Source organism: Lasioglossum baleicum, chromosome 7 (genome assembly GCF_051020765.1).
Source record: "Lasioglossum baleicum chromosome 7, iyLasBale1, whole genome shotgun sequence".
In the NCBI taxonomy this organism is placed as follows: Eukaryota; Metazoa; Arthropoda; class Insecta; order Hymenoptera; family Halictidae; genus Lasioglossum; species Lasioglossum baleicum.
This window is the reverse complement of record NC_134935.1, coordinates 7,010,385-7,022,690: the sequence shown is the minus strand read 5'-3', so window position 1 is coordinate 7,022,690 and position 12,306 is coordinate 7,010,385. Positions and strand designations below refer to the sequence as shown.

The 12,306-nt window shown below is 40.5% G+C and overlaps 1 protein-coding gene across 2 annotated transcripts; it reads right to left on the bottom strand.

Annotated features, from left to right (window-relative positions):
- Positions 1 to 7,164: 7,164 nt before the first annotated feature.
- Positions 7,165 to 10,044, bottom strand: LOC143210564 (uncharacterized). 2 transcript variants are annotated; one of them, XM_076427517.1, is made up of 3 exons: positions 9,988 to 10,044; positions 9,609 to 9,813; positions 7,165 to 9,007 (listed from the first exon to the last, which is right to left on the bottom strand). In XM_076427517.1, the coding sequence occupies exons 1-3, from the start codon at positions 9,997 to 9,999 to the stop codon at positions 8,436 to 8,438; spliced, it is 789 nt and encodes a 262-aa protein (XP_076283632.1). In that variant the 5' UTR covers positions 10,000 to 10,044; the 3' UTR covers positions 7,165 to 8,435. The 2 variants fall into 2 exon arrangements, with proteins under 2 accessions (XP_076283632.1, XP_076283633.1); XM_076427518.1 differs by having other exon boundaries at positions 9,621 to 9,813.
- Positions 10,045 to 12,306: the final 2,262 nt, after the last annotated feature.

Sequence of the window (12,306 nt, the reverse complement as noted above, 5' to 3'; positions counted from 1 at the left end):
TATCGGTAGGGAATAGCGCGCGCGAGCGCGATTAATTTCCCACGGAGGGTAACCACGACCGGCGAAGAAGTAATGAATCCATAATCACGGGCCTGACCGCGTAGGAAGTCGGCCACGCTCCGATATGAGTTAGGTCTAATTAAATTTGTGATAGGCTGTGCCAGCCGGACACGCTATAACGGAGCCCGAGAAGTTGACGGGGAGCCATTAATTTGTTACCGCGTTGCGGTGTGGTCGTTGACCACGATTTCCTCGGCCACCGAAAAGAATTTCGCGCGAATAATGAAATTCCGGCGCCGTTAATTGACAATCGATGCCCCCCCTCCGCCAAACGGTTATTGTCGTTAATCGTTAAAGAACGCTCGTCTCGTGAACGAAACGAGACAGTTCGCCGCGCGATTCGCGGTTCGGGATGAAAAAAGATGGACACTCGTATCGTTCACCGATATATCGGTTCGATTTTAATTACCGTGGAATATGTTTGCCACCGTATCCTCCTCCTCCTCCTCCTCCTCGACCCCTCCCCGCGAAATCGATTATCCGAGACCGCCGTTTTAATTAATCAACGCCCGCTTCAACGTTGATACACCGTTGGCAGTCGCGTTTCGACTTCGTTTGTTCCTCCGAACACCGGTCTTATCGTGGCGCGCCGAGATAATAGACAATCACTTTAGTTCAACGTACAGTGCACCGGGCTGCGTCGATAACTGTCTGGTTGCTCGGAAAGTTCAGTGGCTCTTCCATACATATTTTAAGGACGAAATGGGGAATTTGTATGCAAAGGATGTTAACAAACCGCTCGAGATAACCGGGAAGAGAGATAGAGAGAGAGAGAAAGAGGAAAGGGAAATATGGTTGTACGAGATAATAGTTATTATTAATTTTCCTTTCTGGAGCCTTGCCATCCCACGTGAATTTCTTCTGGCTGTTTTATTAGCAAAGCCGCGGTTTTATAGTCGAAATTATACGTGATACCTGTCTTTCAAAGGGGTAGAGCAAAGTTCAACCCTTATGTAAAATTTTCTACGATATTCAATGATGTTGCACATTATCATGTGAATATTTTTATGCCTTAAATGTCAATTAATGGCATGTGTCACTTATGGAAATAAAAATTTTCCACCTGATTTGCAACAAACTGGAATAAAATAGAAGTGTATTTTCTTTCGTAATATGTTTAACACTAAACCTACCATTGTCGGACAAATGACCGGTCTTACATTTTCAATTTTATAATTATTGAAATTATGACGTTGCTTACATGGAAAATGAGCTCTTTCAGTGCTCGGTAGTTTTAGTGTTAATAGGTTGAAAATAATATTACAGTATTTTTAAATTCTTCTGATGTTCTTACTGTTTTAACCGTCACTGTCTGTATTGTACGAGGTATTATATCAGTTTGATATTGATGAAATTAAGAGAAAATCATGTGAAATAGAAATACAAAGGGTTAATAACTTTAACACGTTGGAAATATTAATGCATTATTCTTTAGTCATTTTAATGCTTCTGTATTAAATTTTACCTACTCATTTATGTCAAAATTCATGAAATCCGCTATCGATTGTAGCAATTAATAATTTTTAGAATAAGAGGACAGGGACATCCAGTGAGTTTAGCTTGCGATTCTTTCGCGAAACGCTCTTAGAACAATGAATGGATGAATTCTAGGGAAACAGTCGCGGCATTTAACCGTGTAAATCGCATAGACGGTGATTAGAGGTTCGGTTCTTTACGAGCCTCGGATCCCGTCTAATCGATGAAAGCACCGGAAGGGAGCGCACAGTTTCCGCGGTTCCGTCGGGCGCAGCTTGAGCGTACGTGGATCGTAAACCCGGCCTCGTAAATCTACGCACCAAGACGACTGTTCGTGACGAATATGATTACGTGCTCCCCGACGTTGACACCTACGTCAACCCCTTAACCTCGTTCAAGCGATACAATCGTGATTTATAGATCGCGGGAAAACATCGGAGCGCGCCCTAACTCCGCTCGCGTTGTTCTACCTTTTATCCTGAGGACCTTTCCCTAACGATCTTTGAACTCGTCCCTTCGCACATCAGCAACGATCGTAAACCCTGCGATCGTGCACCGAGAACGAATCATGGCTTTGCAAGGGTGTAAAAAGGGTGCTTTGCACTCCGTCGTTGGCCAAAATTTCATTTTCGAAGCGTGCAGCACAGTTGGATTAACAGATTTATTTTACGGAGCCCTTTTTGCCCCGTCACAATAATTCGAACTTATTATCCTGTCATTAGGATAAGAGAAATTACATTTATTCCACACACATTTGAAAAATTATATTATATTTATTCCACATTTTCTTTCATCTTTAAACTTGATTGATCACAGACGAATAAAATTTCATTCTCGGGAAGGAAAGAATAGTGAAATCTACAGATTCATTCAAATTACAGATAAAATATTTTTTGCGTTTTCACTAGTAGAAACAGTATTCACGTTAGTGACGGAAAGTCGCTCTTAATCTAATGAATACGTATGTAAGAAGTTGCCCAGTGGAAAATTTCAAATAAAAAAATTGAAATGATTTTTATATTATTATTCTTATCCATAGAGAATTTATATATATAATATCAATAATAATTATTTCAATTGTTGAGTCTTTTTACTAAAAATCTATTTTTACATTTTGCTCTGAAAACGTAAGGGGGGGGGGGTGATTACACCCCAGAACGCAGAGTGAAAGTTAAATGGAACGCCCTGTATACATCGGTGTATCAAATGTTGCTTGAATGTTCTAGAGATGTGAATGGGTTATTAACGTACAGGTCGCCACAGTTCCATTAATTTCGAAATATCTAAAATTACTTTCGAAAGCCATTGCCTGCCCTATAAGAATAATCCCCGACCCATTTCGGCTGAAATTGCGTTTACACCGGCGAACGGAGAAACCAGTTTTCGCGTGGTCGATCGTTTATTCAACGAGTACAGAACTCCCCGGAGGATTGTCACAAAAGAAATATTCGGTTATTCGAATTACGTAGCCCGAAAGCAGCTGATAATGCAGTGTCTGGCGCAGGCGGGCAGGTCCTGCAAGGCTGGGTCTCTCTCTCCCGGTAATGACAATGCAGTAACGTCAGGGGACACCATTGTTTCCGGCTGCGAAAACGCAACACGAAATTAAGCTGAATACAATTACGGTATAACGAATGGCCGTAATAGCCCAATTGTGTCACGTTCCTCAGGAATGTACAAGAGTGTGCGGATCGCGCGGTAAGCCAAGAATTGCTCGCGCGTTGTTGTAATTCATGAGGCGACAACTTCTAATTACGCCATCACAATACATCATCGTGACAAATTAGTGATCCTGCGGAGATCCGGTTGACGGGGGCCCGGCCAGTTTCGAGGATTCGGTTTTCCAGGACCAGGCTAATTACCAGAGGTGCGCGAGAACCCGAAAATGTCGGCTATACCCGATCATCGGGACCGGTCAGGAAGCCATCAGCTCGAGAACCCGCATAGTACGATCACAATGGACAGACATAAAAAGAGCAACCTCCATGTTGGTATTTCAAACCTTCGTAGAACTGCTCCTAGCTATCTATAGCACAGATAAGTGATAAATTACAATTTTTATAGACGAATTTTAAGAAGCTCGAATCAAATAATATCTTTTCTGTGGTAGTAGCCTTTTTTAGAACTGAAATAAGTTAAAATCGTACTAAATTCTGTCATATTTTATATCCTAGCATTTTTTGTAAAATTTCAAGAGCCATAATTGCATAAAGATCCGCAGTCTAGTAATGATATTATTAGGTGGTTCCGAAAGTAATTGAATAAGTCTAATTTCGTTATCATAAAAATTGTGCAAGTAAAAGTATTCCCGTAAAAAGTTCCGAAAGGATTAGCGCTTTGGTCTCTTCGCAATAAATTGCTAAAAATTGCCAAGAAAAAAGCAAGCCGTTTACAGGGACTGCTGCCATTAAGTGCGAGGGGCAGATCGAGCAGGTTAGACGGTCGCAGGGGTTTTTTACCCGAACTTCGGACCCGTCTGGCGGCGCAGCGGGTTGGGTCGGGTCGACCGGCCGGAAATAAATTTGCTCGGACGCTTTTACCGCGGAAGGGACCCGCGGTACCCGGTCTCCTTTCAAAGCGCGGAATCTCGCGGCCCCGCTCATTGTTCCGCGGTGTAAAGCGGTCCTCTCAGTCGTACGAAAGTTTTCGTAGACGTTACTATTCAGCCGGCGAGACACAAAAGGGGGAAACGAATGCCGCTATAATTTCACGAAACGTTGAAAGGTCATCCAGAACCACCGTCCGTCCGAGATATCTTCATTTCGCCGCGGAAAAATTTCCAGTGTACCTGGAAACCATTTTTCCCGGAGAATTCCGTCGGGTCGCCGCCGAGGAACACTCGTGACGTCCACACCACTGGAATTTTATTCCAATAATGCGGAGAGCTGCCGGCGAAATCTCATTTGTAGCTTATTTAATCGCGAAACGTGGCTTTTCTGATCTCTGCGCCCCTCTCTCTCTTTTCCCCCGTCTTTCGGTTATTAATTTATTTTATTTAAAGGAATCGCGGTTATATTTAGATTATTATTTGAGCTCAACAGCTTTTCCTCTTCCAATCGTTCTCACAGGAGGAAGATTTTCGTTTTTTCAGTTGTTATCTGAAAATCTGAATGGCAGCTCAACTTGAAAATTTCTAGCGATTCTCATAAACTCTCATTGCAAAGAAGTAATAAAGGTAACGCGGTCCCTGTATGCTGCATTCTCGATTTATGATAACGTTTGACGGTCGTGTGTACCAACCGGGTTCGTATAAATTTAAAAGTGACGTCGGCGAATGTAGGGAGCTTTTTGTTGCCGCCCTCGCTCGGAGTAATTACTTTCTAAGTACCGTTGGTACAGATTCGAGACTCGACTATAATTTCCTAACGACGGAACCGTTTCCACGAGTCGTCAAGTTCGAAAGTTTGAACTCCGACCAGACCGATTGATCATCGATTACAGATAATTTGTTTCCGCCCGTGGGCACGGGAAGGGGGAGATACTTCCTACTTCCGTCCCGGTTGTCGAAGGAACGTCTTCGAGAATCGATGCTTCCTTCCTATGTCCCGTGGACATGTCATCGTCGAGCTCTTCACATAAATTGTTTAACTTGTTCAGCACTTCGCCTTGACAAATCGCCGGTAGACCGAGCCAGAACTATCCCGACTTTTCATTTTACTTGGAAGTCTAACAGGGCTCTTCGCAAAGTATTGAAAATTTCCATTGGTTCCAATCGGTCTTAATACAGGAGGTGTCTCATTTAACTCGGCCACCTCCGCTGGAATGGAAAATAAATTTGCTCGGAGCACTCTTTCAATAATTTCGTGTTTGCATTATCAGCGAGTTACATGTAAGTCATCGAAGTTGTTTGAACAGTGTCCCTAAACATGAGAACTCCCCTTAATCCATTCAAACAATCCAGGACTTACAGGATCTCTTTTTACAGCGTGTGTTCTGGTTTAATGATAACAGAATGCACGTGGCTCTTTTGCATTTTCTTCTCGCATTTCTGAATTTGGGGCAACCGCAATGTATTCCATGTTGATATTAACGTTACAGCGTCGGTTACAAAGTTCTGGCTCCTGTTTTGTTACAGCGTGGGAGTGTGTGCTATTTGAATGTCCTATTCTGAAGTTGTTAACATGTTTCCTTTTTGTCAACTATTTCTGCAGTCGCGCGTTCTCATTTCGCAAGTATAGAGGAAGATGAGCGATTTAATGCTTGTAAGGAACAATTTGAGTGAAACTAGTTAGACTCAAATATTGATTCTGTGCCATAACATGCACGAGGTCGTACAACGAAAGAGATGACGCAATCACGCGAACCGTTTCTTCATGTTCTCGCTCAGTACTTCCCCTAGAGCAGTGGTGGGCACGTTTGTCTCAAAACGTTTGTCAACAAGACCCTCCCCTTCTACTAAGGGAAGTTCTACTATTGATAATTATTATTATTATTTATTTAATACTTTACTGTGTTGATAATTTGAATAATTTTGAAATAATACAACTGGGAGTGACACAACACTGCTGCATAAAATATGCAGTCTAGTTGCATCGGTCACTAATGACTAGACTGCGGATCTTTATGGAAAATAAAAATTGTTTGCAAGACACAGGAGCCAAATAGAAACTTCTTGAATTTTTGAATCATTTTATTAAAGCGAAACTAATACACACTGATGTCCTTAAATCTTTGTAATCTGTCCAGTGCTTTATATTGTACCTACCCATTTTTATCATAAATGCATAAAATCCGCAGTCTACTAATTACTTACAGTCCTCGACAAAATAATAAGACACCTAGCATATTTTTAAATTTCTTGTATTTGAAGGTGGAATGTGTACACTCCGTTATATCCTGAATACTACATACTATCTCCAAAGTAAACACGCAAAATCTTAGGATTGTATCGCATACCATAGCAAAATTAGAGAAAGATATGTGAACACGGACTGACATTGCTTCGACAAAAGTATAAGACATTTGGCCCATTTCCACTCATGTGACTTGTGCCATTAAGTGTACTACTGCGAACGTATTCAGACGTTGAATCTTGTGATTTTCTTACAGTATAAGTACATTTATTACATTTATTGCAGCTGGTATCACGCGCTGTGGCTATATTTTTCAACAGGATAATGCAGCAATCCATACTGCAAAATCTATGAAACAATCCTTTTCTTAAAAAAATATTAATACTTTGGAATGGCCCGCTCGTTCTCCCGATTTAAATATTATAGAAAATATGTGGGGAGATTTGTCAAGGCGATTCTACGCGAATGGGAGACAATATAATAACGTAAATGAACTAAAAGGAAGTGTAAATCACAATTGGACACATTTAGAACAAAAACGAATCAAAAAGTTATATAAAACTATCCGAAAGCGATTACTAGACGTGATTCAATTCAAAGGAGGTATCCAAAGTATTAATTTTGTATTTTTATTTGCTTAATCAAACATTTTTCTGTTAGTGTCTTATACTTTTGTCGAATTAATGTCAGACCGTGTTTACATATCTTTCTCTAATTGTAAGTTAGCTATGGTACGCGATACAATCTTAAGATTTTACATGTTTACTTTGGAAATACATAGTATGTAATAATACAGGATACAGCGGATTGTACATTTTCTATCTTTAAGTATAGGAAATTTAAAAATGTGCTAGGTATCTTATTATTTTGTCGAGGACTGTATCTCGTGGCATCGAAAATTATGCTAGTTTCGAGAATCTAGTCGAGGATATTCGTTTATGTAGAATATCTGTTTCATCGTGGATCGCGAAAGGAGTTGAGATGACGGAAATGGAGGGGTCCAGGTACACTCGTTCATTCTTTCTTCGTGTAACGGAATAACCTTGCGGATTTTCAGACAGTCTATCCATAAAAGGTTTCGATGTTCCGATCAATCACCCGGTCTGACTGATATTGGACGAGCCGCGGCAGGCGCAAACATCAATCTTTGATTATCCATCCCTCGGTGCCTCTGTAATGTTGCTTCTCGTCAATTCTCTTCATCTGCGTCATGCACAGAACACGCGTGTCAATTTTGCCGTAGAAATATTCATCGTTGAATATCGCCGGCCGATTATGGCTACGACCCGCCCGCCGCAGACATCGATTTCGCTATATTTTTGTCCTTCCGGCTGCCGTAACGAGCATAATATTTTCTGAAATTACAGCTGCGAATATTCGAGAACGCTCTCATTATCCTCAAGTTGTATTTATTCCGACTAATGGACGTACATTCGTTCTTTTTTCCATCAGAAATGTTTTTCCTCCTCGTTATTAAATCGCGCTGCGAGCAAAATTCAATGAACTCAACATTTCTATGCACAATATACATAATTCCGTTTAATTGGAGTTTTTGTTGAATTAATACGGTCGTCAGAGAACTGGCGAGCTTTTGAATTTGACACGGCGAACATAGCATAATTAAAATCGGTGTAATATACCTTGTATTTTAGAATTATATTTAAAATTGTAATATCTCGGACGTCGATTATATGGAATGTCGATATCGAACATAATGAGACTAGTAACGGAGGTATTAATACAAAATAGAAATCATATTGAGTATTGTGTTACGAGAGAACGGTATTTTCTGTTTGGTAAATTATTGTTCAGGTTTTTCGTTCAATATAACTTTTTAATCACTTATCTGCTAACAGTCTGCGTTAACATTCATGAACGGAAAGCTTTCTTTCTCTTTTAGCGAACACGCGAATTTTGTTAACCAAATTCCCTCGCGATTTTATTGATCGGTAAAATAAAGTCGTTCCTGTTTTATAAATTTATTGCGGATCACAGAAATTCTAAATCGATTTAGTATTATCATTTTAATCATAAATATAATCGTTACCGTAGTGCGTCTGTCACAAACGCGAACAGCACAATTTTCGTTGATTATTACAAGCTAGTTTAGTGGTCACTATGAACAACCCCGTAACGATAGTTCCAGTGATCATGGTCTCGCTTATGGTGACGATAATGACGATCATCCCCGAAGTTAGGGTAATCTTTCCCGTGGTTACCACCGCCCTCTGTGTACGCGTAATGATGATCGGGTCCGTGGTTATCGACACCTTTATTATACTCGTCGTTAAGACCCTGTTTATTACTGGGCTCGCTGCCCTGCCTGTCATTCTCTTTTCCACCATCTCCAAAATGAATTTCGAATCCATTGTTATAATGGTAATCGGACTGTTTGTAATCGTCCTGATCAACTCCGCGATCTCCGTCGTCTTTTCCCTCGTGATCCTGTCCGAATTGAACACGATAGTGGCCGTGATAACCATCGTCTCCGTCCTTGCCGCCATCGGAATGACGGTGATAACTACGATAGCCGTGACTGTGACGGTAATCATGATTGTAGTCGTGAGTGTAGTCATCAGAGTCGCCTCCGGCACCTTTCACGCCTCCATTCGGACCATTTCGATGACCTCTTCCGCTCAGGTTCGGTCCCAAGGAATCATACTTCGAGACAATACTTCCTAGAAACAATGTTACACGAAAAATGATTATATTTCTTCAAATTACACACTATTCTGTTATACACATTTTTGTTTCATAATATAGGTCCAAATTTAATAACAAAAAATTGTCTGCATCGAAATTTGGATAAAATGAGTTCACTTCGAGGTCAGGCTATTAATATCTCTGAATGCGTTTTAATGTCAACTAGAATATGCAAGGAAAAAAAATATACAAGACTGAAAAATCCGGAAAAAATGACCTTGAGAAAAAAATAAAATTTGCAAAGCATTCGATCCGTTTGTTGTGTCATCACTAAACTGCGGATCTTTATGCAAAATAAAAATTGTCTGTATCGATTGCAAGAAATAGAAACATCGTCAATTTTTGTAATTTTTCGACAAGTTTGTATTTCATCTTCTCAATTTTCCTATACTGAACGCACGAAGATACTTAGTCTAGTCACGACAAATAAACGAGATATTTAAATAGCCACATTTTAGGTGGACCCAGTCGGTGTGTTTCTATGCACAAAAGGCAAAAGGATTGCGTCAGCTCCTTTGGGAGCTTTAGCATGAGAACCATCCGGTGAAACAAAGAGAGCTTTCGTGTTGCCTTTACCAAACGCGTTACCATCTTTGTAACTCTGACGATTGTATCTGTCCCCGGGACCGTGTTCCTCGTGCGCATTAACTTCGTGATCCCTGTTATCACGGCCGCCTTTATCTGCCGAAACCGTCCTCGTTATGTCAGCAGCCGGTGCATGTGCGAACGCGGCGTTCGTCACCGCGACAATCGACGCGATCAGCGGAATCCAAAGCGGGACCTGGAATAATCGGGAAAAACGAGCCACGATTACATAACACTGTTAGATAATCCAGAAGAAAATAGAGTAGCACGTCCGCGTCCGGAATTCCGGGGACGCGATATGAATGTTCCCGGAGCAAAAGACGTCTCTGAATATACAATATACACTTTTATTTCAACCCGCACGGCATACCTTGGGCTCCATCAGTATTCGCGGAAGTCGCACAACGTTAACCTGCTCCCCTAATGATGCGACAGGCTAATGGCGAACTGAACATTCGCGCGGGCTTTTATAGGAAAATATTCGCCAATTACGTGACACTTTCTTGTCACCCGCGGAAACGTTCAATATTATATTTTGTAAAACGTGGCCTCTGCAGCCGGGTGGTTCGAACAAATGATTTTTGCGAGCACGTGCCAGTCGATTCTGTGTGTCCGATTCATTTTTCTAGAGCGACGTGCTCCCGTCACTTTCTAATCGTTTTTCGTACCAGGGGAAAAAGTTACCCTTTCCACGACGATCCAGCAGTTCATTAAGATTTTAGCACATTGTCGATCGTTGGATTCGTTTCGACATCAGCTACAGCATTGTGAAGACAAAATATAATATTGATCTTTAATAAAAAATGTATATTGAATTAAAAAGTGACCTGGATCTTTTAAAGAATAAACATTTAAAAGAACTTTTGTATCAAAATTTGTTGATTCACTTTCGTATAAAACATTTTTTTGTCTCATCATCGAAACTTCCTGAAAAATCATGTTCAGCTTTAAACAGAAAACACTGCGTGGGCGCTGAACTGTTACAATTTGCCTAATAACAGAGTTTTGCAAGTTTACAGTAATCGCATGTTTCGAAACAGTCTCCTCGCGCTTCTTCTGCGAAGGATAAAGTGAAACTTTCTGAAAAAGCTTCCACTTAAATTAGAATCTCCCAACGAGTTGCTTAACACTGCGAGGAGTGCTCGCGAGGATTTCTTGTTGATTGCATAATTTTCAACAGACATTTCAATTCTTTACGTAACTCAGAGTCAATGAATAACTGAGAATAGAAGTATTTTTAGAGCTACTTTGCATCGTTATAAAATATTGACCGTATAAGTGAAGTACAAAAAGATTTTAATATCCCAAAATCCTTATTCTCGTAAATACCTCGGCATGAAAATTAGCGTGTTATTAAAATTCAGTGCCTTGGAGATAGCACCCGCTTTAAATTAAAAAACTTTCTTTACGCGTTTTAAAAGATTGGTCTCGAATGAAAACTTTCCGCTTAAAGAATTATGCTCCTTTGTAAGTGAAACACGAAACTCCTTGGGAATAAAGAATGATAACGCAATACAAACTATTAGATTATAAAGTATTTTGTTGCGACCACAGTTTTTACACTCGATGTATATTTGATAAAAGGGGATTTGAATGAATAATGCGAACAATTCTACGATTTTCGTGTCGATCTCTAGCCAATTGGAAATGACTTTCCGGGAAAATTCGAGCGCTCGCTGATTAGAAACACGGTTCTAAACGATTCGTCGTTCTGATTAAACACAACGAGTGACCGGTCAACGGTTTCATCCGATTTAATTAAATGTACACCGGCTGCGATACTTTACTCAATCGGTGATGAAAGAGCACGCCGGTCGACGATGCCTTTGTGGAAAATCAAATTTTTTATCCGCTGGAAAAAGCTCGACCAGGGCTGCGGCTCTCACTTGTAAAATAACACCGGTGGACTTGTGTGCCGGCAATCAACCACGAGATTCAGGTGTACCGTTCGAAAGAGAATACTCGATGCTTTCCGTACTACCTGAATCCGCTTCAATGCTTCGCAGTGTTTAGATTCAAAGCGTACTGTTATTACCAGCCCACTGCGGAGCTAACAGAAAGTTGAATGATCCGACTTGTATGCGTCACATTTTTACTATACAGCGTGGATCACGAAGCGTGATCAGCTTAGGTTATTACGCTGTTAGTGGTTCGATCGGAAGATTTTTTTTCAAATTGATCAGTTAACATCTCTGAGGTTTTTCGAAAAACAAAAGACACGAAGTTTCGGGCAGATTTACCTGCAAATATCAGAACAGTATAACTTATTTCGGGAAAACTGTGTCAAATTGACACCAGGGACGAATGTCGGTTTAACAAAGAAAATCAGCGTTTAAAAATACATCACACGTAACGACGACGTTAAGCAGAAAGATTAATTACATCGATGTCTCTTTACGACAGGGGGAGTCGCGATAGCTGGAACGAGGTAAATTTAATTGATCCATTGTTTTGGTTTAGTGCTTTGCCCCTGCTTTCCCGTAAAGTTCTTATTACAATTTTTTGTTGCTCCGAGTTGGAACTTTACTGCACGCTGGAATCGACAAATTTTAGCCCTGTAGTAAAACAGCAAACAAAAAAAGATCTTTAAACAGAAGCGAATAAAAAATTGAACAAAGAAACCGTCCGTATAAAACAGACGTCTGTAAAATTGTCGAATTTATTTTTAGAAAAATCGCAGTACTTCGGA